The 25,610-nt window shown below is 46.6% G+C and overlaps 1 protein-coding gene across 5 annotated transcripts in view; it reads left to right on the top strand.

The window, feature by feature from the left end:
- The window catches only part of QKI (QKI, KH domain containing RNA binding), an 86,769-nt gene extending 61,572 nt beyond the window's left edge, over nt 1–25,197 (top strand). The window contains exons 4-7 of one of the 5 annotated variants that reach the window (XM_004702088.4): nt 16,095–16,182; nt 17,232–17,507; nt 20,239–20,313; nt 24,295–25,197. In XM_004702088.4, the coding sequence (XP_004702145.1) occupies nt 16,095–16,182; nt 17,232–17,507; nt 20,239–20,313; nt 24,295–24,311 (456 nt within the window). In that variant the 3' untranslated portion in view covers nt 24,312–25,197. Of the gene's footprint in view, nt 1–16,094; nt 16,183–17,207; nt 17,508–18,278; nt 23,723–24,294 lie in introns of those variants that run through there. The other 4 variants (XM_045294356.1, XM_045294355.1, XM_045294357.1 and 1 more) reach the window with 4 other exon arrangements.
- The last annotated feature ends 413 nt before the right edge of the window (nt 25,198–25,610 follow it).

Below are 25,610 nucleotides of genomic sequence, written 5' to 3'. Positions count from 1 at the left end.
CCTATCAGCCCACAACCTGTAGACCGTCCCTTTCTGTTTTCACTGCTTGGTGAGATCTGTTTGCCAACGACATTTTCTACTTGTTGACAGAGCTGTCTTCAAGTTTTCCCCAACATGGTGACCACATGGTAACCCCCTTGACACACTGCTCATGGCCCCTTTCCACCTGGTCACTGCTGATCTTTTTTGTTGTTTCTCCCAGGCCCATCTTGTGCTTATGTAGTATATGTAGTGTATTATAGTGACCTCTGCCAAGAATACCTCTCTCCTCTTGGCTAGCTTCAGAAGCCCCAGTGGCGAAATGGATTACTGTCAGGCTGCTAGGCCCCGTATGAACCCGTGAGGACGATAGGAAGTATGATAGACTGCCAGAAGAACAAGCATGTGCCTTGGTAGAATCACAGCTGGAATGTGACTTCTAAGTAAGGATGAGGAGACTTGGTCTGTGTGCTTTGGATAGGTCACCCTTTGGAGACCCATCCCAGGAAAAAGGACATCATGTTTGATAAAGTAGAAGATGAGCAAGCATGAGGAAAACCCGTAAGGACATGGATTGATAGACAATGGCTAGAACAGTGCCCTTAAACATAACATTTGTTTGGGTGACACAGGACTGGGCAGTGCTTCCTTTTGTCGTATGTGGGGTGGTGGGGTCGTTTTGAGTCAGAACCAACTTGAGGGCACCTAATAACCACCACCACAGGGTCAGCAGTTCAAATCCACCAGTGGCTTTAGGCGAGAAAGAGGAGTAATACTGCTCCTGTAAAGCTAATGCAGCCTCAGAAACCCCAGGCAGCCGTTCCTCCCTAAGAGTGGCAATTAAGAGTGGTCATAGTTTGTTTTGTTCTTTTTACTGGTCCATTTGTTTAGGAAGTTTAGACTGAGATGCTAATGGAGCCACCAGCTAGAGGAATCCTCTCCCCTTCACCTTTGGGGTTAGGCAGGCCAATTCTGTGAGCCCCTCCTGACAGGTAGGAGCCCTGCAGTCCTGTGTGCGGCTTACTGTGGTGCCAAACAGGGGCTTTCCTAATTGTTGACCCCTCTCCCCTGACTGAGGGTATTTCAGCAGCATGTCCTTCTGCCCTGTATCTCTGGTTAGCAGGGCCTCGCACAAAGCTGGTGACTGGCTGAATTAGTAAATGAGTGGCTGTTCTTCATTGAAGCTTCCTGACTTACCTTGTGGCAGTAATTGTTGAAACTGACAATGCATTAGTGGAAACTTTGCCCCTAACCACTCACCCTCTATTTGTGCCTTAACTGCTCTGTGTGTAAAAGAAAGGTGACTGACAATAGTATCTACCTCTTGAGGTGGTTCTGACGTTAAAGTACCGGTAGTTCAAATCTGTACAAACGTCATGTACAAAGGTTAATGGCAGCACAACTATGTGAGTATGTTCAGAACACTGAACATGTAAAGCAGAGAGAAGAGGAAAGAAGGGAAAGGGGGCAGAAATGTGATTTATGTTGGGGGGTGGGGTGGACCTTGCATAGAGAAATTTAATTCAGAATCTCTCTGGAGGGAAAGAAAGATCACCCCACCAGCCTGCCTCTTTTGTGCTTCCCTCTGGCTGCCCATGGGAAAACAGATTTCTAAATACTTGAGTGGCAGAGGAACTGCTTGGAGTAGCAAGGGTTTCTGGGAAACATTGCCCCAAGCTATTACATGCTTTCTGTGCATGCTCAGTCCACATCTCCACCTTTGCTCGCTTGCTACCACATTCCTCTCATTTCATATACATGGTTCTTTATGGGGCCAGGGTCTGGTTTTTCCTGCTGTGGCTACTTCCTGCCCTCACGGGGCATATTCAAGGGGAGCAAGTTCTCTTGAGATGGAGATGCTGGACTTGAGGCAGTGAGTCGTTCATGGGCACTCATCTGCCATCTAGGTCCTTCAACATTGGCTGGGCCTGTGCTTTCTGCTCTGGCAGTGTGGTGGTTTCGTAGGGCTGTGATCCACAGGGTTGGCAGTTTGAAGCCACCAGCAGCTCCTGGGGAGAAAGCCTGAGGTTTCTGCTCCCCTAAAGAGTTGCCGTCCAGGAGATCCGCAGGTTGGGGTGGGGGTCGCTGTGAAGTCAGTGAGTTTCACGCACACATGTTGCCCTAGGGGAAATTCTCAATTACACTGAGACCAAAGAGAAGAGAGCTGAGGAATGGATTGGCACCCATCAGTACCACACTTACCTCAGAACTAGGCTGAAATCACAAATTATTAGAAACCAACCCCTTCCTGATTTTTTATAATCTTAAATTTAAGACTCGCGCTTTAAAGAATGAAGTAGGAGTGCAATTTAGGTGTGAAGAGTTGGCCGTTAGTGTCCGGTATTGCTTTTAGGATCCAGAAAATTCTATAAGGTCTCCCTTGCACATTGGTTTGGTGTTATGGAGATGGCCTAGCCTTGCTGAGAACTCACTGCAAGTCAATTCTGGTGAGACCGGAAGTTTGATTGAAGTGAACGGGAATAGTAGCTATGGTGAAGAAGAAAATGGAGGCTGTGAGGTGCCCAGTGGGGTGGAGAAAGGTAAAGGTTTGGCCAGTGGAAGATGCAGTCTAGACTTTGTCTTTTTGGAAACTGGATGGAATGACTATAGAAGGATTAATACAAGGGATTGCCCCTCAAAAAAATAATGCTCATTTGTTTTATTGATGTGAGGGGGATAGTGCATTTGGATTTCGTTCGACCAGATCAGACTGTTAATCAAGCTTTCTATTTAGAGGTTCTGAAAACATAGCGTAATAATGTGTGACCAAAAAAGGCCTGATTTGTGCCAGATGGGGGGGACTAGTTTTGTCACCACAACAATGCATCTGCTCACGCAGCCATCTCAGTTCTCCACCTTTTGGCAAAATACCACATGCCTCTCTTGCCCCTTCTACCTGACTCACCTGACCTTGCTCCTTGCGACTTCTTTTTGTTGCCTCAAATGAAGAGGGACTTGAAAGGACAGCGATTTGAAGACACAGAAGAGGTGAAGGAAAAAAAGGAAGGAGGTCCTGTCAGCCATCCAAGCAGATGAGTTTGGAAAATGTTTCCAAGAATGGAGTAGCAGATTTGACAAATGTATTAAGTGTAATGGACAGTACTTTAAAGGTGTGATAAGGTTGTTTTGTAAAAAAAAATTAAATACATAGCTTTGGCGGGGGGAATTCCAGTTTTGGGGCGGTAACCCTTGTGTGTATTAACTCCCAATTAATAATACATTTTTTAAAGGATGAGAAAAAACATGGGTAAATTTCTTTGTCAACCATAAGAATGTCTTCAGAGGGCATAGTTCATAAGGAGTTGTGAAATTCCAAAGGAAAGTCCTCAAAGGCATGGAAAGGCTCCAAGAAAGAATGATTTCCCACAGTGTGCCCCATCACTGATCCCATAAAGGACCAGTTCTTAGAAGCGTCTTACAAAGAGACATAGCATTAGTTTATTGTTTTTGAATGGGGCACTCAACTTCCGCAGCAGATGAATTTGCAGGACCAGGAATGTTCAACCTTGCTATATGTATGCCTTCTGAAAGAATGTTCTTATTTTCATCTAACACATGACTCCTTTAACAGATACCTTAAAGCATTTTTGCTCATTGTGTAAGTATGTGTTTACTGTTATATGTACCCCTAAACCTAACATTATAGTTGTTTTATCAAATTAAATTTTCCAGGCTGTTCATCACTTAATCCATAGGTATGCTTCTGACACTGCACAAGTAAAACTTCACGTATGAAAAGATTTTTGTGGGAAATTAGCATTCAATAGACTTAGTAACAAAAGTTCCTTTTCTTATGAGAATTTTGATACATTAGGAAACCATCAAACAAAAGCAAAATACTGAGACAGGTGCAACTCAGAGTGACCCTACTGCACAGGGTTGAGCCGCCCTGAGGCTCTTTACCTGAATTTAAGCCCCATCTTTCTCCGGAGGAGTGGAGGCTGATGGTTCCAAACTGTGTACCTTGCAGTTCACAGCCCAACGCATAACTGCTATATAAAGGTACCTGAAAATAGCTATAAACAGAGTAGTTTAAAACCAAATGGTGAAGGGGGTAAATCCAGAGTTGTGAGACTAGAACCATTCCCCTTCTTTCCCTCACCACTCACAGATGTTTCCTTAAACACTCACCCCCACAAAGTACTCAAATCACCGACTACTCCAGTGGTACAGCCAGTGGGTGCTCTTCTCAGATCCACGCCCCTCTTCCCATCCATGTCTTCTCAAGAATGCTCCTCTCCTACAGGCACCAGAATTTGTTATTTGGAGTGATAGAGATCAAGTCACCATTTGTAGTAATCTAACAGGAGGGCCTGCAGAAATGAAGGAATGCTGCTAAGGTGGTTTTAAAAATGAAGGAAATAAATGTTTTTTAAGAGCACTGTGAGAAGCCAGTTAAAGTGCCCTGGTCACTCGTCAGTCTGGTGTGGTCCTTGGTTAAAGAACTGCATTTCAACCCAACCGGTTGGAGCTCTTTTTGCCTCATTACATGAATTCCATTTATTCTGCCTATTTTTATAAGTGCATTATATTTGAACTCTGCCACTGGGTGTAACATATTTAAGAGTATAGAGCCTGGAAGTTTCCATGATAAAAGAGGGGGTGGGGGGCATTAAAGTACAGCTAGTTTTTAGAATTATATATATTTATTTATATAAATAGTTACATGTGATGGCTGGGTGAAAATGTGTGTGCGAGAGCATTTGCACTGCTGAAAAATCCAACGGGCAGGCAGGAACCCCGGGCAGAACCAATGGCTGAACATGTACTATGTCTGACCTCATCTGTGCTGCCAGGAATGGCTGCCTCATCAGTGTGCTCGCCTGCCTCAAGCCTCCCTTGTCCTGCCCCCAGTTCTCTCTGCCCTGGAGCCACAGTGCTGCTTCTAGCCCGCCCCTGCTAGAAGTGGAGTGGGAATATTCAGGTGCCATCTGCTTTCTCCTCGACAGGATCTGGAACCCCTCACCAGCCGGTGTGTTGTGGCGCAGACTGTTTGAGAATTGGTTCTGAGCGTTGTAATATATTCTTTGTTTTTTGTTAGAATTGCCTTCACATTTCCTCTCCTTTTCCTGTACCTCTTGCTCACCCCTGAGTCACAGATTTGATGTTGTTAAACCACGAAAACCCTGAGGCCTGCCCCACCATGCTTACCTTCAGCTCACATTGAGCCAGGTGCCCTTGCAATACAGGCTGAAAACTCCGGGTTGGCACATTTATTGTAGTTGTATGCTCTCGCACACACCCCCAGAAGGACGGGCTTTAATTGGTTAGTCCCCAGCCTATAGAACAGTCTCTTGGCATAAGAATACAGTTGTTTTTTAAATTTCAAGGACTGTCGTGCACAAGCACATGTTGATGGGGTGTTTCATGAAGTTGTCGGTATATATATGTTCGATGCGGGTGAGTTGATTGCGACTCATAGTAGCCTGTGGACAGCAGACAGGAGCTGCCCAGATAGCAGCTGACCGCACCCCTCTGCTTGCTCGGGTACTTTGGAAGGTCCAGGGGAATGAGAATATGACGACGAGTAGACTGTAATATGTTATTGGTTTCTGTTTGCTATACCCACTCCTGACACCACACTGCTAATTTCTAAAATCAGAGAGTGATTGTGATATGCCTGATAACGCATGTGCCTAATCCATGCGCTCAGTGATGAGATGGGTCGGTTCCAGCTTTTAGCCAGCCTGTGCACCAACGAAACACTCTCCTTTCCTGGGTCATCCTCTCGGTCATTGTTCCATTTGAGCCCGTTTTTGCAGCCTCTGTGTCACTCCGTCTCCTTGAGGATTTCCTCGTTCTTTTCCGGGAACTGGTCTCTCGGTAAAATGTGCAAAATGTATATATGAGACAGTCTCACCATCCTCACTTCTAAGGAGCATTCTGGCTGTTTCTTCCAAGACAAATCTTTCCGACAATCCATGGTCTAGTCAGTACTTTTCACCAGTACCACAATTCAAAAATGCATAACTTTTTCTTCAGTTTTCGTTACTCAGTGGCCAGCTTGCACTTGCGTATCAGGAGATCGAGAAGATCATGAGTTGGATCAGGTGCACGTTAGTCCTCAAAAAATTAACACCCTTGCTTTTTAGTACTTTAAAGAGGTTTTGTGCAGCACATTTCCCCAACTCGGTACATCATTCGATCTGATTACTTACTTCCAGGAGCATTGATTGTGGATCCTAACAAGTGAAATCCACGGCAACTTCAGCTTTTTCTTGAGTTATGGCGTTACCTATTGTCCACTTGTGAGGAATTTAGTTTTCTTTACATGGGGTAGTAATCCATACTGAAGGCTGCAGTCCTGATCTTCCACAAGCAAGGCTGTGTTGTCTGCGCATCACAAGTTGTTAGTCTCTGCTCAGCATACGGATCGAGTCAGTGTGGTGGGAGGACACTGCCATAAAGGGAACATCTATTCAGATTAAAAATCCTGAACTGGATTATGGATAAAGTTTACAATAAAGCAATGTGGAAACTCCTCCTGAGTGCTGGAAGACAGTTCCTAGGGTCATTTGTCAGCTCTGGACTTTCCCCATATTCATTGCTAATAAATGGAAACCTGTCTGGGTTAGCTTAGGGCTGCTGCACTGTGCTCTCGCCCCACCACTCACAGGAGTGTCTCATGATACCCTTCAGTGCACATGGAGAAGAGAGTCTAGTGCCATAGGGATGTTGGACATTGTGCACAGTTTGAACACTTACCCAAGCATTGGTTTATGGACCATTATCCTTAGCTAAGCCGACAGGCTTCGTCTGCCTTGGGGCACAGTTTGCCTTCAGGCTTTTAAAGGAGATTTTCAGCACACGATTTCCTCACCACTTGCCCTCTGCTTCTGTTGATAAGTATATGTACCAACAGTTTGTAGAGTCATGTCTTACTTTTAGTAGCTCCTGTGTGATTCAAATCCATGGCACAGGCAGTTGGCAGCGATCATGAGCAGCCACGCTAGGGCATCTGAGCCTAGAGGCTGTCCAGCCTTGCTGACGCGGCACAGTTACTTCGATATTCAGCGCTGAGCTGCGCAGTTTTGGGGTGTGAGACCCCCCCCCCCCACAGTATTCTCAAGGGGCCCCCACCTTGGTCGGGTTGTGCTGGGTTCACGGTCATCCTTCATACCCTTTCAGCCCTAGAACTGACTCTTGGGTCCAGCGCTCCGCCACCCCTGGGTGCATCCTCTAGCTGATCACCTCATGGTCCACTTTAGAAGACATCAATTAAGAAGTGGGACATAAGGGCTAATATCAGACTTATGGCCTTGGACTGAATTGGGTTGGGATGTTTTCTCAATGTTCAATTCCTCTTGTATATAAACCTCTCCCTTATATACAAAAAAAAAAAAAAGAAGTGGGACATATCTGCAATTTGCTCCAGAAGTAAATTCTGTCATCCCTAGAGGAATGTCTTCGTGACATTTTTTGCATTTTGGTTTGTGCTGTTTGGCTCTTTGAGGGTGGTTCCCCAGCCTTGTTAGATAGTGTTCGAGTGCTCAGATGTGCCGTTTGGCTCTTTGAGGGTGGTTCCCCAGCCTTGTTAGATAGTGTTTGAGTGCTCAGATTCCTCCCCGGGTTTAGTTTCTCTGTCAAATACAGGGATGGGCGTGGAGAACCCTTGCCCGTAGGTGCCTTACAGAGTTGTGGGAACATCAGTGGGGGTGGGGTGGGGTGGGTAATGCTTTATATATGCATAAGGCCTTAAGATGGGAACTGTTATCAGAATCCCCAACAAGGAAAAGTGAAGTGGAGCTCTTTGATCCACCTCGAGCAAACTTGGGGAGCAAACAACTCCATAGCCTGGACACGGTGCTGGTCGTCATGGCGGTGGAACATTTCCATTGGATGACACGGTTGGCTTGCTCTTCCTCCGCCGCCTCCTCCTCCTCCTCCTCCTTGGTTCTCCCTTGGCCTTAATTTGAGGTTCTGTTGTGCTCTTCACAATGAGGAGAGGCCTGTGTAGGTGGGGGGGAAAGTCCGAAGCAATTAAAATTCATGACTGGTGACGGCATAGAGATATTTGATGATTGCATCTGGTGTGGGCGCCTGGTAGTTTCTGTCATGTGTTCTTTCTGAGGCCAAGGGCCTTGTGACCGTCTCCTAGTGCAAAATGGGCTTCTTGAGAAGGTGGGCATTCCGTAAGGCCAGCCAGTTGGGGTGAACGGACACTCTCACCACAGACTGGGGTGTGGGGAGTGACTCAGTTCCCAGGCCCCATTCTCTGAGTGCCTGGGGTGGCTGTAGTCAGGCCTTGTTCCCAAGTGTCCTTGCTTGTTCTTCCACTGAATGCCTGCAGAAAGCTGGTCACGGGGCCATGCACGCTGCTGCTGAGCATGCTGAGCCTGCTGCCTGCCCTATAGTCGAGGCAGGGCCACATCTCCTTGTGCACGAGCAGTTATCTGGTAGCGCAGATTTCCCTTCCTCCCTGGAGGTTCATTGCTCACTCTAAATGTGCATTTTGGCTTCATACAGTCTGACGGCCAGCATTCAACCTCCTGCTTCCCCTCAAGCTACCCCTCCCAGAGACTTCTCTCAATGCACAGTCTTCAGATAGATACTCCTCCTCCTCTCTTCCTGGATAGCAAGACTTCCGGAAATGCCTACTTTGTAATCAGGAGGCTTCAAAGAGTTAATGGAATGATTCCACTATCTTTTCATTAATTACAGTTTTCAAGGATTTTTGAAGCCCCCCCCCCTCCCCCCCATACACATCATGGTTTGCCTTGAGTTGGCAGTAGGTCAATTGCTCAACCATGTGATCTGATAATGCTTGTGGTCCCTTGCTCATGGGGACCCTGAAGGATGGTATAGAGCAGGGGTGGGGGTGACGGGGGTGTCTGTAATTGTAAGAAAGCAGGCTACCACATCTTTTCCCACAGAGTGGCTTATACCTTCTAACCACTGACCTTCCCCTCAGCAGCTGAGTGCTGACACTGTGTCCTCAGGGCTGTCAATCTGATAGGTCACCCACCTATATATAACCTCTTCTTTGCAAAACAGTGATACGAAATTGGTAGCCTTTACTATAGTTTACTCTGAAGTGACATTTCAAATTGTATCTTAAAGAAATAAGGTGCTAATTATTGAAACCAGGTTTTTCTTTTCTAAAATCATTACTGCATTTAATGTAGCCTTTTGCACTTCACTGAAGACCTGCAGAGAGCACTTGTAAATGGGGGTTCCATCAGCAGCTCCAGCACCTGTTGTGAGTGTCGTCAGCATAATTTTCTAGTTAAAGCGCCTACTTCATGGTTTGCCATAGGCTCTCTGTGGTTAAGTCGCTCCCAGGATTGAGTGGGAGGGTGTCAGAGTCAAGGAAGTGGACCAGTGATTTGAGCCCTGGGCTCACTTGGAAAAGGATAAGCAGGCTGCCCTGCTAGTGTCCAGGTGAAGCAGTGGTGTTCCTTTGTTTCTGTCCTCCTAAACAACTGGCCTGTTGAAAGGATCCGTGAAAACAGCCCTCTGACGCATCTGCAGAGCGATTCTGGAACAATTCCGGCTATTTCACCGAGGGACTTAGACCTCGGGACATCACTGTGTTGGATTCAGTGTCTCCTGTTGGATTCAATGTCTCCATCATGGTCCGCTCTGACTGAACACCTCCCAGTCCACCCCGTCCTCACAGTTGTTGCAATGTTTGAGCCCAGTGCAGCCATTGTGTCGGTCCATTTCTTTGAGGGCGATCTTTTTCACCGACCCTCTACTTTACCAAGCATAATATTCTTTTCCAAGGACTGGTTCCTCCTCTTAACGTGCCCAGTGTATGTGAGTCAAAGTCTTGCCAGCCTTGTTTTCAAGGAGCATTCTGACAGTATGTTCTACAAGTCTCAGTATGTCCTGAGACCTCCCATATTCTCTGAGCAGCACCATAATTCAAATACTTGACTCTTCTGCCATCTTCCCTATTTACTGTCTAGCTTTCATGTGCCTGTGAGCATTGACTGAAGATAGTGTAGCCTGGGCCAGGCTCATCGTAGTCCTCCAAGTGACATCATTGTTCATCATCATTTTATCTTATCTGTGTGGCTTAGGGGGCTTTGTCATTTTTTAAAAAAGTTTTATTGAACTGTAATACACATGTCATGCAACTCAATGGTTTAAGCATATTTTTTGAAAGTTATGTCATCATCACCACAACTTTAGAACATTTTCTTCTTTCTTTTACTCATTCATATTAGCTCCCCATTTCCCCCCAATCTAACATTTGTCCAATGCACTCATGTCTCATATCAAAGATCCTCGCATCTCTTGTGGTCAATGGTCAAAGGGATTCACCAGAGGCTTAGTCCACATGGGGACCCTGCAAGTAGATTTTGGATATTCACAATTATCCTTAGCCTTCTGCAAACTAAATTCTCAGAATTTAGGCTCCAATGTAGTTCCCTCCTTTGGCCTTGGATTTTATTATTTCCAATCCTGGATCACATTGGATCAAAGTGTCATTGGTCAAGTATTTCAGCACAAAAGATGGAGCTAGGAAGCAGGGGACAGACATCCAGATTATGTAAATAGCCGCAGGAGAGGGTGGGGAGGGAAGTGGGTTGGTACTGATTTGGGACGGGGCTGTGGTAGGCCTCAGGCCTCCCACCCAGCTAGCTCTGATGCCTCAGCGGGGCTTGCAAGAGGGCACTGGCCCCACAGGTGCCAGAGGGAGACCTGGAGAGGAGCCAGAAATTTAGAAAGCAATTGCAAATCAATTTGGAACTTCATACCCTGGTTGAGAGGAAAATATTGTGAAAATTGACATGGGAGGTGGTTTTTCTTTTGGATTCTGCTGTCTGGCTGACACCTGACTTGGGTGGGTGGGGGGGCAGGTGGTTAACCAGCATTCCAGGTCTTCTGAGCCCTTTTCAGCTCATTCATCCTACTGCTGAACCCTAAACCCACCCTGCAAATCTTTGTGCTTCGTGGGCTGCCTGTGACCCTGCCCTTGCCCCTGGAAGTGACCCCGGATGCATATTGACAAAGATTTTTGTCATGCCCATTTTGCTATTTGGACTGTGAAAGGGATTCTGTATTAAAACTCTGTAAACTAGCTCATTCACCGTTTTCTCTTCTCCTGATTCCTTCCTTGTTCAGCTCTTGTTCCCATAAGTCAGTAAGCCTTGTGCAGGCATAGCTCACTTAATCGCACTGGGCTTTATTACATCTTGCAGATACTGCCCTCTTTGCGCTTTAACATTTTGAAGAGGTCCTTTTGCAGTGCATTTACCCCATGTAGCGTGTGCTTTGATTTCCTGGCTGCTGCTGCTTCCATGGACATTCATTAATTGTGGCTCCAAGTAAGGTGACATTCTGACAACCTGACTCTTCTCCATGTAGGCGGGGTGGGGTGGGGGCCATCTGTGGATATTTTTGCTGATATTGAAATATAGTCTGTACTGAAGACTGTGGTCTTTAGTCGGCATCAGGAAGTACTTTGAATGCTTCTCTTTGCAGCGAGCATGGTTGTACCTTCTGCATATTACAGGTTGTTAATGAGCCCTCCAATCGTGTGCCCGTGTGCTTCTTTATATAGCGCAGCATCTTGGATTGCCTGCTCAACAGGCAGATTGAATAAGTATGGTGAAAGAATATAACACGCAACATACCTAGTGCTCATATACTTTTTGGGATGAAACCATACACTTTATCTCTTTGTTCTGATTTGAATTATATTGCCTCTTCGTCTATGTGCAGTTTCCACCTGAGCACAGTTTTCCAGAATACCGCTTCTTTGCCACATTATCCATAATTTGTTGTGGTCCACACAAATGAATGCCTTTGCACAATTAAGCCTAGATAAACCTATTTCTGGTGTTCTCTGCTTTCAGCGAAGACCTACTTGACATCAGCATTGACTGCTACTTTTGTGTCAAATCATTCTATTCTCTAATGAGCTCTGCTGTCTCTGGGGACCCAGAATGGGGTGGGGGTGGGGTGACTCAGCCTGCTGCCCTGCTGGGAGCTAACTGGAGCACTGTGATGTGATAGACTGCATTGTCATGGGTGTGACCCCCTGCCTCGTCCCAGTGCCTCCAGTGACATCACTGTGTGGGGTACCACATTCTGCTAGGTTTTGTTCTCCTGTCACCCCACTCATCCTGCAGTGTTCTGAACCCACAAAATGCACACCTTCCCCTACACGCAGTTTTCACCCATCAGCTGGGAGGAGGTGGTGGCGATAAGCCAGGACACCTCTGTTCATGGCCCTGTCCTGGTCGTCATTCTACCCACCGTGCTATCTGTTGTCACTGTCGGACTTGCACTACGTCTTCCTCTCCTGTGAAAGATTGCTGGAGGTATGTCTGCAGTTGCCTCATACTGCTTTTGAGTGAACAAGCCTAAGGAATTGTCTCATAATGTTTCCACCTAATTTTCTTCCCACACGAGTGCTTCCCTATGTTCTCTTTAGCCATCAATGACTGTTGTTCAGAGAGATCCCTCGTTCACCTTTGTGCAGATTGGGGGGGGGGGGGGGGGGGGGGGGGGGCAGGGAGATAGTCCATTCACCACGGAGATGTCTCCCCTGCGTTCGCTTTCCTCATGCTACAGAGGGAGTCTCAAAGACCTGGGCAGTAGCACTTCACTCAACGCCTTCATGCTGTTTCCACTCATCTTTGTTTTGTTCTAATTCTCAGTGGCACTGCAAACTGTAGTTGACCGAGCCCGCCTCGGTGGCCAACGTAGGGATGGGGGATTAATTACAGAATGGCAGAGAGTCCTCTCCTTTCTTTGCCTTACACTTGAGTTTAGAAAGGACTAAAGTGACGCAGAAGTGGGTGTCTCGCTGGCTTACTGTCTTAAATATCCACCCAGGCATCACCTAAGTGCATGTGAGTGGAGGTCTGTCGCCATCTCTGTGGGCTTTGCTGTAGTGCTTAAGGGTTATCTAACAAAAGTTGGGTAGTATGAGAGGTAGACTCCTTTCAAGGGGCTAACCTACAGAAGGAGAGATCACAGAAATGATCATCAAGGGAGAAAATATATGGCCCAGAGGTGGGATGGACTGTAGATAGGGGAGTGTTGGGGAAGATTCCAAAAAAATGGCTTAGCTCATGTGCAGTCTTACAGTGGCCCATCGTGTGTGTGTAACAAGACCATGTGTTTAACATGTTAACATACAATGTGACAAAATCATAGTACCTTTAGATACTAAAAGTCATTTGTTTTAGAGAGTAAGAAAACATGAAGGGTTTTGAGACATGAGAATGTTAATAAGAAAGATAAAGATGAAAGCTGTATTTGAAGCATTTGATCTGACTGCAGTTTATAGACTGATTGGAGGGCAGGTATTTTTCACAGTCTTGGAGCAGTTTTGAATGAATCAGGAAAGACCAGAGCTGGGAGGGAGCAGGCAGTGGAGAGGGTGGGCCATCTCTGAGGTCAGGCATGGGCCTGGTGTGTGCCCATGTGCTTGAGAAAGTTGCTCGTCGGCACAATAGGTCACTTGACCCTCCAGGATGGAGTGCCATGAAATGGATGACTGCACGGGACACCACATTTCTAAGGCTGTGATCTTTATTTCCGGGCTGCCCGCCAGGTCTTTCTCCCACGGTGTGGTCGGTGGGTTTGGATTGGGGACCTGTTGGGTACAGCTGAGCACACTCACCAAACTGCAACTAGGGCTCTGTGAGGTGCTACGTAGAATTACTAACACTTGCTGGTTAGTATAGATCAAGGAAGTAATATACAAAAGCAGGACATATAGACCGGCCTTTAAGATCAGTATGATTATCATAAATCACTGAATTTTCCTTTTGGGAGAATAAAATGTAAAATTCTCTTACCTGAACAAAACCAAACTAAACTCGCTGCCATCGAGTCAATTCTGACTCACAGCTGTCCCAAAGGACAGGATAGAATGTCCCTGTGGGTTTCCGAGACTATAACTCTTTATGGAAGTAACTTATGGGAAGTAGCTGGTGTTTTCGAACTGCTTACATGGTGGTTAGTAGCCAGGGCTCCTTATCTGAAAACCGGAATCTAATCTTGTGTGTCTGAAGTCCCTGTGGGTTTGTGTTTTTAATGGAACAGTCGGTAAACGGACAAGATAACTGGAAGGGGGTTTATTGTATTTAATCTTATGCAACTTTTAATTCATCCCACCTAAAAGTTAGGCTATTTTATTTTCTTGTGAAAATATCTAAGGGGGTTTCGAAAGTTTCTAGAGAGATGGAATTGGAAGATAGGGGTTTTTCTCTTGGACTTGTTAGCCGTGTGAGACAGCAGGACTGGCCATTCGGTTTCTATGCACGCAGTCTTGGGGTTGCATGTGCGCATTGTGTCACACACTCCTTTGACTGCCACTACTGCCCATGTTGTGATTTTGAGCAAGCTTTTTATTGTGAACTGGATGAGCTCTATAGAGCAGACTGTCGGTTTTGCATTCAACCATTCAAGTACGTTCGTTTTAGTTTGTCCTTTGCTGTAGTATTAAGATGACGAAGCGGGAGGTGAGGGGCCAGCACCCACCTCTGCTACTAATACTACCCACGGGTTCAGTAAGCACAGTTGTACGGTTGAGATGTATAAGCATTATATTAAAGTCACCAAGAGCATGAGAGATAATACAATAATACAGTCAGACATATTACATTGTAGCATTGCTCACCTCCGCCCCACTCGGTGGTCTTCGTGGGGGGAACCCGGCTGCTAGAGCAGGAACCGCCTCCCTTGCGGGAGCAGCCCTCCGTCCACCGCCCTCATGGGAGCCGCCCTCACGGGAGCCGCCCTCACGGGAGCAGCCCTCCTTCCTCAGCCACCCTCCTGAGAACCAGGGAGCCTCTTTATTTATTGCTAACCACGCATCATATTACTTTGGGAGGATACATCACAGCATCATGCTTCATAGAGAGGGGCAATACAATTCACAACAACCTGCGTCATAGGGAGGGGTTGCAACATAGGCAATACAAGCAATAGGAGGGGGATGACCTAGTCATCTTAGAGTGGTCCGGGCTTGCCTTTGGGCACTGCTTCAAGGGAACAATGTCAGAAGGGAATGGGCCCAATTTGGGGTGAGTCAGTCTGGCTGCTCTAGATGGCTGATGTTAAGGAGAATAACCTCTGACCTAGTTTTGCTGACTGCCTAGAGTACAGTCATTCTCAAGCAGCTAAGTCTGGTACATATTATTGGGGAGACAGCTTAAGAGAAATCCTTCTGTTCCCCACACTTTGCGGTCCCCTTTATGCGCCATCACTGATCTCAGGGCCTCCCTGGGGCTCCTATCCAGTCCCTCCCACTTTGCCACCCCTCTGCGCTTTGTCCTTACTGCATCCGTGCTGCCCTTTCTGGTTTTGCTTTCGTTTGTTTTTTAATGAGATAATAGAGCTTTTCAAAGGGTACAGTGGGGTTGGGGGAATCAAAGAAAATTGTCACAAAAACATGGCAGACCAACATTGGCTTAGATTGAACATGCCCTGAAGTGCTCATCGAGGCTGTGGCTAAGTGAAGTGTCTGACTGCTCCCCACAATATAGGCGGTCCAGACTCATGGCGGGAGCAGCCTGAGGCAGCCGGTTCCCTTAAAGGTTTACAGCAGAACACTGCCCTGGGTGAACATTGTGTCCTAATTTACTAAGCTGCTGTTCACTCTAAAGGACAGCTCAGAGGGTATTTTTGGTTTATGTGTTAAAGATTTATTTAGGCCTATTGATTCTTGGGCTCCAGACACTGCTGCTGCTGCTGAGCCAGCTAACCAGACACCCCCACAGCCAGGGACCTAACCTCTCAACTCAGAGAACCAGTTCCTGCGGTGGCCGGTTGTACCTAAGTAGTATCAGCAACTGCAACCTGGGTGTGCTTTTTTGTTTATATTTTTTCAATGAACTCCCTTTTCTGGGCACACCTCAGTGACACCTAACAGACTGTGTAGCCACTGCCCCTACTCAGTGCCAGTCTCCCCACAGCTTAGACCAGCCTGTTTTCCTGTGTTTTTAAGACTCGTAGCAATCTAAGCCAATGGTGGTGTGTGTTGGACTAGAAGTGCAGCAAGTTGAGAACGCTGTGTGTCACCACACCCAACCGGTGATAGCATGAGTGTGGGCCACCTTCAGTCCCTGGGCTGGCCTTGCTGGAGCCTTGTGAGTGTGGCCCATCTTCAGTGCTGATTGCCCCTCTCCTCTCTTTTCTCCTCATAGGCCGAAGGGGAAGACAGCCTTAAGAAGATGCAGCTGATGGAGCTTGCGATTCTCAATGGCACCTACCGAGATGCCAACATTAAATCACGTAAGAGTCAGATGGAGACCCACCCTCGGGTTGTGCCAGATGCTAGCATGTCTAAGTTGGGGGCTTGTAACGGATTCTTTTCATCAAGTTTCAGAGAATTTCATGTTCTGTCATCTGATGAGGGTGGAAGGCTTCCAGCTTACTTTGTTGCACTTAATGCATAAGATGGGAAGGTTTTGACAGCTTTCTTTTAATAAAGTGAACTTGGCTTCTCTGAGTGAAATTGTCCTCTGTGGATTGAGCCCTGCCCCCTGGCTGGCATGCCCCACTCTCCCTCCCCCCCTCCCCCAGGGTATCCTGCCCATGCACTGCGGCCCTGGGGCACTCACAGGCTCCTGTTATTGAGGCTTGGGCTGTGGGTTCCTTAGCTTCAAGAAAAGGGTTCTTACAGTGTTTTAAAGACAGAATTGAGCCCATGCATAGCATGCACACTACCATTTCTGTAAACCCGTGGGCTTAGCTGTCTGTGGTCATTTCACCCGGGGCAGTTTTCATGTCTGCGGGGGCTTGCACAAACGGACCGTGGACAGGCCCAGGTCAGGTAGAAGGGGTGCATTCGTGGCAGCCTTGTGCAATGTATGAAGGAAACCCCTGTGGCTCAGCGGGGGTGGGATGAGCTGAGTGCCAGCACAGCGGCTCTGGCCCTGCTGAGGGTCGAAGGGCTTGGTAGGTGGAGGCCTGTGCGCCTGCATGCATCTCAGCCCTGGGAGACCTTAGACGCGTAAGCCTGTGGGGTGTGAACTAAGACTACCCATGTCAGAGGCTCATGTGGGCCTTTTATTGATTTATGTTGCCCACACTGGCTTTTTAATGAGCGTTTGCACACATGCTGTAACCACCCTGGGCAAGGGAAGTCCGTTGGCATTTGGTCGGTGTGCTTGGGTGTTTGGTGTGATCTGCGCATGTACTAATGGTGTCCTTTTATTTTTCTTCCTTCCTGCTTCCCTTCCTTTCCTCTACTCTCTCATGCCGTGTCGCACGCCGCTGTCCCTGCGCTGCCTTCTGAATCTCTCTGCTTACTGCAGCAGCCCTTGCCTTTTCTCTTGCAGCGACAGCCCAGGCGGCTCCTCGGATTATCACCGGGCCTGCGCCCGTCCTCCCACCAGCGGCCCTGCGCACCCCAACGCCAGCTGGCCCCACCATAATGCCTTTGATCAGACAAATACAGACCGCTGTCATGCCAAACGGAACTCCTCACCCCACCGCTGCAATAGTCCCGCCTGGGCCCGAAGCTGGGCTCATTTACACGCCCTACGAGTACCCCTACACATTGGCTCCGGCGACATCCATTCTTGAGTACCCCATTGAACCTAGTGGTGTATTAGGTAAGTTCTTCTCCTTCCATGGTTAGCGACACACTGCTTCGGAACTTGGCTGCCCCAGACATGGAAATGACCTGATCGGTTACAAAGAGGCAAGACAGATTTCCTTGAGGGAAGATGGCCATTGAGTCTCGTGCTGCTCTCCAAAAGTTGCTCCTTTAAGGAGTGCACCTAAGTGTGTTCAGATCACCTTTGAGAACTAATGTCAGAGTAAAGGCACACATCGGATACTGCCAAAGTCACTCTTGAGTTTCAGACCACCCACTGCCCCCCACCCCCATCCCCCAACCTCAGCTGGCCGCCTTTCAAGGTAGCACTGCCCAACAGGCTTCCCAGGCTGGCATCTTCTTGGGACCAACAGCCACCTACCTCTTCCTCATGCTGGGCAGCCACTGGGTTCAAACCACTGGCCCTCTGGCTGACAGCGGGCTGCTTAAGCCATTGTGGCACCAAGGTTCCTTCCCCAACCCCTGCCCACAGTTAGATTTCTATGTCTCCAAAGCTAGCTTCATTGGTGGCCAGATTTTAAAATTCCATGCCATAGCATTTGAAGGCTTTCTAAAGGATCTGGTCCTTTTCACTTTTCTCTGTGTAACCCCAAGTTAGCCCTTGGCCCTGGGAGGCTCTGCCCTGGTGCCGGCCGAGGGGGCGCCCTGGGTCAGGCAGGCAACCCGGCCCCCCTAGGGGCTTCCTTTCGGCTCGGGCAAAGGCAGAGTAAAGTGCAGTGCGTGAGCAGCAGTGTGCCGGGACGTGACTGATGCCTTTGTTTTATAGAGTGGATTGAAATGCCAGTCATGCCTGATATTTCAGCCCATTGACTTGCTGGACGAAGGACTAGAGTGCAGCGGGCCAGTCCATGCGCAGCAGACCAGGGCCGCCCCTGGTCCCGCCACCCACAGCTCTCTCCCCGAATTGTCTAGGACCATGGTGCTGCATGCGTGCTGTGTACTTTTTAGGACTTGGATCTGTGTTTTCTTCCTTTCCAGCATTAATCTCGATTTACAAAATTTTGAAAATCTTTCATGAACGTGGACATTAAGCTATAAGCCTGAAAACTCCATTGTTGAATTAAATGAAGCCATGCTGCTCTGTATGTTATCTGTGTGCGTGCATGCACTCCGGTGCCTTTGTCTCAGGAATGGAGACAGGACTGCACGAGGGTGCGTTCCTCAGGGGGCAGGGTGGGGTACTGAGGGACGCAGGTCAGAGTGAAACCACATGGCCCTCCAAGAGGCTGGCTTTTGCTGCACATTCTTAAAGCCTTGTTTTTTGTTTTGTTTTGGGTTGGTTTTTTTTTTTTTAATATAACATGTAACATATAACCTTTATAAGTGTTTCCTTCCTATTAACCCTCTGTCCTGTGGTCCTGCATGCTCCTCCCCTCCCCCTGGAACTCCTCTCTGCTGCCCCCACAGCACCTGTTGCCGAGGAGTTGTAGGGCTGGCCTTCCCTGCCGGGGCCCAGTTGCACATCAGGATGAGCAGGGTGTGGGGCCGCTTACTGCTTAGAGACTCGAGGCCTGGCTGCAGAACTCTGCATTGTAAAGCAACATGGGTTTTGTGTTATCCAGAAGTTTCTCTTGAGCAAAGCTTAATGAGTAGACAAAATTACAAATAAAAGGTTCAGATGCCCATTTGGGATCCATGCTAAATGGGAAGAAGGAAGGTGTGGTGAGCCAACTTTCACTCCCGCTCTGTCACCTGAGCTGGCGCTGGCCACTTGGAGCACTCAGACCACGGTGTCCCCCTGCGAAGGGACAGTGGCCTGCACACAGATAACATGCATGCCGCCTGTCGGTGCTCCCGGTAGAGTACCTGGAGAGGAGCAGCCTTTGCAGACAGTTGCAGGCGTGCGTGTTGGTGGTAGTGCGGAGGTTGGTGTGAGCATCAAGTCTTCACTGGTGACTAATGTTTAATTCCCTTCCTTTTATCTTCAGGTATGGCTTTCCCAACGAAAGGCTAAGAATTCAAGAACGGTCTTAACCGAACCCTCATCAGATCTGAATTTAACAAATGCTTAGTCTCAGCAGCCTCCGGGGGAAAAACAAACACAAACAAAAGCCTAGCCTAGCAGTCAGTGACTTACTTGCACTTTTTGCACATAGACATAAAGTAAAATTGTGTTATTAATTCGGTTTTGTCTGTAATATGACCAAGTGGCTGTAATTGATGAAGGAGTGTGTAGTAGTGTACTGACTGCTAAGTACTATACTGTTTGCTTTACTAATCACCTAATTCATTGCAGTTCATACTCATCGACTCAACAGTTTAAAACCACAGTCTGTAGGCTTTGAGAGTTGCTTCTAAACCTATACATGATCAACTCTGAAAATAGTCGTAAGGTTAGCAAGCCGTGATCAGTCTTCAGCACGGCAGGTTTCAGTGGGCCTGTTGGGAGAGGCTCCTCAGGGACTGCGTGACCAGTAAGCTTAACTGGACTTAACGCAGAGACGACCCACTGTCATGCACCTGCTGAGGAGCGGAGGGCCCAGGGGAAGGCCGCCGTGTGTGAAGCCAGTGCGATATGATTAGATGCCTATACCTGCGGCCTAGAGCGTGGTTAATTTTAAAACTACTGTGCCTTAACATGTTTCCTAAAACCAATTTTTGTAGTGAACGAACATTTGAAGTCCATTTTTGATAAACCTGCTGTTAATGTTCTTTGTTTGTTTTTCTGTTGTGTTTTTCCCTGTGACTGCTCTCTAACTTTGTCTTGGTGATTGCAATTTAACTAGGTGCGGTGGCTACTAAAGTTCGAAGGCACGATATGCGTGTCCATCCTTACCAAAGGATTGTGACCGCAGACCGAGGTTAGTTTAGTCCTGCAGTTCTTGTTGCTAAGAAACGCGTGGGGTGTTGCACCACACACTGTGGACCCGGGTCCTGACCGCCTGCGGCCGGCAAAGCAGCAACTCCGGCACGCCAGGCTTTGTCAGCATGGAGAGATTGAAGTGTGTGTGGGTGGGGAGGGGGTGGAGAAGGGGGGGGTTTCTTGTGGGTTTTATTTTGTTTTTGTTTTGGTTTTTGCTTTTGTTTTTGTTTTTTTGTTTTAGGTTTTTTTTTTTTTAATTCCCTTTATATTTTAACTTATTAAAATCTGTGTTAGTAAGTGCTATGGTTATTCCTACTAAAACAGCCAGTCAGTTCGGGGAGCCATCCAGTCTGATGTTGCCCGAGTGATAGTTTCTGCTTGGAGTTGACCTTCTAGTTAGTTTAAACATTTGGCGTGGGTGTTGCAAGATATAGGGAGTGGGTGGATGAGGAGCGAAGTGAGGAGTTTCTGCCTCCTATACGCTTCTGGGGAAAACTGAGGGTCTCCTTCCACTTTCCTTTCTGAAGGAAAGTGCTCAAGCCCCATTAGATGCACTGCTGAAGTCAGGTCAGGACTGTGAAGAGAACTGCACTTAGTCGGTTTGGTTTTTTTGCTTTTTTGTTTTTCTAAATAAAGATCAAAGTCAATTCCCGTATAGTCTTACATTCTCTTGTCAGAATGGATCCTTTGATTCTTATCTCCACCCCCACCCCCATTTGCTGCTAAACCCTCTCACGTTCAGAGGTGATGGAGAGCCAGCTCTGTGTGTCTTTGGGGGCTAACCTGTGACTGCAAAATGAGTCTGCATTTTTCTCTTTTTCACCATTTATAATTTGTGCCCCATCTTTCTAGAGCCCTAGACTCCCTTGTAAACCATTACTTTTTTGTGTGTGTGAAGTGATAGTTTCGGTTTACTGACATTGAATTGCTTTTGTAAGTTTTGTTTGTTTTCTTTTTCATTATGAGATAGGAATCCCAAGCAGGGTGGAATTCCCCCCCCCCCCCAGCTTCTGTGACATACAGGCGCACTGCCATCGAGTTGTCCCTGCCTCTCTGCACCTGTGTGGTTACAGCACATCGTGCGGGGGCTAGTCCCAATCTCTCCCATTGCTGAGAAAGCCAGGGATTGACACTGCATCAGACCACTTTCTCTGAGCTTAGAAAGATGGGCCTGCTTTTTGTAAGAACCTCACAGACCAGTGTCCCCCTGGAAATCAGAGATACTTAGGGCATCCACCTGCCCAGCCTACAGCAGAAATATTTAACTTCCCAAGCCCTGTAGACTCTTAGCTCCAGCAGACCTGGCTAAGAGGGATGAGTCCATGAACAAAGTTAACCTTGGGCTCTGTGGGCAGCTGGAAGCTAATGCTCCTTGTAAGAGTGGGTTAGGCAGAGCATGGCTCCTGAGAGGTGGGAGGTGGGGTGGGGGCAGGCATCCACAGGCTTAAATCAGGCACTTTCATGAATGATTTGAAGCTTTATTAATATTTGCTAATGTCTAAAATCCTTCTAAAGAGTATTTGAAAGTAGTTTTGATGCTGTTAGCCTTTCCTGGTATCCCCGCCCCTGAGGGGATTTGTCTGAATTTTACTTTCACGCAGTAATTGCAGACCTACTCACAGCCTTGTGTCTTGAAGTGGTGGAGGATATTAGAGGAAGACTTAGTCTGTTTCGAAAACGACAGCACATTCCATGCTCTCCTGTATTTATGTGTTCTCACTAGTCCTGTCACTGATTTTAGTAAAAATGCAATGTCAGCAAACCGAAATGGTATTTTTTTATTTAATTTTTTTAAAAAATAACAAGACTCCTTGTCCTGTTGTCAGTCTCTCTGTATGCACTCATTTGGGTCTAAGGAAGGTGACTGGAACCCTTCCCTTAAATTATTTTATGATACTACTGTTGCTCCCTATTTTTGAGGGGTTTTTCTTTTGTTTTCAAACTTTTGAAGACAAGATGATTTCACTTACAGCCAGGAGACGCAGCCTGTGTGAGGTGAGGTTAATAATGTGAGGTCAGGTCAGGAGTGGCAAGAGTAAGGGTGACTGGCCTGGATCTAGTTCTTCACTGGGCTAAGCACATCTACACAGTTTTCACGGCCTTCGGGGTCCACATGTGGTTGTGGTTTGCATGGGTGGCACACGGTGTGAACTCTGGGGGCCAGGACTCGGCAGGATATTCTCTGGGTGTTATGGGGTTACCCTCTTTATATTACACACCCACACACACAGGCACAGGCACACAGAACCAGAATTTTCCTCAATACTGATTTCACAGAATCCATCACTTCCCTAACTTGTCTAAGAAGAGCCAGGCCACTTTAATCAAAATGTGAAGTCGGCGCTGTCTCCTGGAGTGCCCATGCAGTGGCACGGTGGTCACGCTTGTTAGGTATTCATGTGCCGCTCTGACTCCGGAACAGCCGTGCTTATTTTAAAAACAACCCACCTCTTTGAAAAAAAGGGAAGATTTGGGTTATATCAAGAGGCCCTATTCCGTATGTATTGTATTTATAAAAGATCCTAAAAGTGGCCAAGGGCCACTTTCTTGTGGCTCTACCAGTCCATGACAGAGGTCCTGGGGTCCCTGTGAGCGTGTGACATGCCCTGGGCTTCACTAGGGTTTGCCACCAAGCATCTTCATACCTTGTCCCCTCCACCTTAGTCCTTGTCCCCTCCACCTTAGTCACGGGCACAGCAGTACACACCGAGTGGTCAGGCCTCAGAGTGTAGTGCCGACAATAAGCTAGTGAATGAGTCTTACAAATCGTACTACTGTTAAGTGGACCAAGTTCGGTGAAGCCGAATGTGACGGGTCGTTAAGGAAGGAATAGCTCAAGGACACTGGGAATGGTCACTTTTCCACTTGAGAACTACTTTGTTTTACTGTAATTTTTTTTGTTTGTTTTGTTTTATTCTGTTTGTTTTGCAAAAGAAAATAGTATTTACAGGTGGCTTCTTTTAAAATATAAAATTATAAAGCAGGAATGTAATGTATATGAAGTGTCAGATTTTATTGTATTTGCAGAGTATTAGCTTTGAAATTGAATAAAGGACGCTGTTTGTCATTTCAAAATGCCTTATTGGTATCAATTAGAAATTCCTTCTATTTTTTGATGTACGTAGAGCTTTTTGAGTATAGAAATTTAAATGGCAGAACTTTACAGTGTTTACATGCAAGTGCATTTTATAAGTGTTCTATATGTGTAAAATAGTATTTTTCTTTCAACTGGAAAGTGTTGGCCAGTGCCGGCAGCCTGGCCTGTCCCTGGCTCCCATGAGGTTGCTGCCCTGCTAGAGGACAGTTTAGTACTGCTCTGTATCATGAGGCCAGGAAATTCCATGTTGTTTGTAAATAGAATAATTGGAGGAAAAAAAAGCAATAAACATTTATTGAACAAAAGAAAACTTGTTTGGCCCAGAGTTTATGTTGAACCAAAACGTTCATAGAGATTTAAATTTCTTTAGAATCATTTCTGTCCATCAGTTATTAATAATCACACCCATCATTAATAGTTGCTGTAATGCTTGCACCTGAGAGGATACTAATGCTTACTAGCAGTCAGATCCTGGTAACGCCGCTGACTGCTCCCACGTCTGTGTAGCAGACCTCTCATTGTTTCCAGTTTCCTCATTGACTGCTACTAACTATTAGTTGTTAGTTGTATTTTATTTCTATTTTCCTGTTAACCAGTTTTTTTGTTTTGTTTTTGTTTTTCTGGTTTTGGGTGTTTTCGGGGGGTGGGGGCAATGGGCTTTCCTTCATTTGTTCAAATCATGATACAAAACGGTCATGATTTTCATTGTATTCTGTAGATGGCGTCAAATCAGTTTGTCAGAATTAAAACATGCTTTTTTTTTTTATTAGTTGTGATTAGTTTTTCATGTTGTCATTAAGCCGTCACTAGCTGAAACTAATCTCTTCTCTATCTTTTCTTTCTTTTTTTGTTTTGTTTTTTTTTTTGTTTCTAACCACCCAGCCGCCACCGGCAACTAACCTATGACCTTCTGACCTCTGAACTCTTCACCCAATGATGACCTGACCATGCCTGCCTGCTGATCAGTTAACTGGTAATCGCCTTTGCTTGCCTGTCGTCAGCGCAGCGAGCTGAGGCACTTGTCCGTTCGTCTCACCATCTAACCAAACAAAAGACAAAGAAATGGTTGTCCTCCAACTCGGCTATTTTTTCCCCCTCCCCTTCTCCTCGTTTGGGTGAAAGTGGTTCTAGAACCTGCACTGAATAGTAGTAAAGCAATAAGGTCCAATCCATCCCGCGGCATCGGTCCTCTTCCAGCCCCACCTGACGCAAACGGTGAGAGGCCTGCCGCCTTCCCTTAGCAGGGGAGCCAGGTGTGGTGGAGCCGCTCGGAGACAGAGGCAGTTACTGTGAGAGACTTCCAGGAGCCCCCTCCTCCTAGCGGAGCCCCAGCTCTCTCTGAATGTACTGTGCGGTGATGCATCATGCGTGCACCTTGGGTCAGGGATGATGTGGTCGGTGAAGTGCGCTCACAAGTATTCACAATTTGATACGCTCGTAGTCACTACAGTGCCCTTGGAGGGCAGGCGTTACAGCCTTTGCTTTTCTTTTCTTTCCTGTTTTATTGCCTGCCAAAACTTAAAGTGTTAGAAGAATGTTGTGCCATGAGCGAGAAATTCACACAGACTTTTTTTTTTAAAGTAATGTAAAGAACAGAACTGTAACACTATTTTTAAAGGAGAAAAGAGAGCAAATATCCGAGTCAGAATGACCGAATCTTTCTTTTACACCTCCTTTAAAAAAATTGGAGGGGGAAAAAAAGTTTGAGAACAAGGTACATGCATAATGTGTCACATAACTGGGCAAACTGTTTGATATTTTTTGGAACCTCCCTGTATAGAAAAACAAAAACAAAAAAAACTCATTAAGGATGTAAAAGCCATGCTTGCCTATTTGCTGTAAACGTGATGAATTGTAGATAAGTGTAGTGCATTGAAACAAACGAACACAAAGTAGATACTTTTACTATACAAGGGTGCTGGTGCAGAAAACAAATATATATATTTTTGGAAATGTAGCATTTTATACTTTCAAGTGTTATAAAAAAAAGAAAAAAGAACAAAGAAACCCTTTATTTCATTAAATGATTTTTTCTGGTGGTTGTCAAGAAAACAAAAGACCAAAAGAGCCTTTTTTGTCTTTCTTTTTTATTTTTTAAGTATTGGAATAAGTCTAAAGAAAAGAAAGTGCCTTATTTTCCTTCATGGTCATTTAGTCAAGCGTCTGGGAAGAGCAGCCTCTCCCTCGGACACGAGTCT

This window comes from Echinops telfairi, unplaced genomic scaffold (assembly GCF_000313985.2).
Source record: "Echinops telfairi isolate 266 unplaced genomic scaffold, ASM31398v2 ScPeMD7_3533;HRSCAF=4204_0, whole genome shotgun sequence".
NCBI lineage: Eukaryota > Metazoa > Chordata > Mammalia > Afrosoricida > Tenrecidae > Echinops > Echinops telfairi.
The sequence above is the reverse complement of the archived record's forward strand: the minus strand, read 5'-3'. Positions and strand labels throughout refer to the sequence as shown.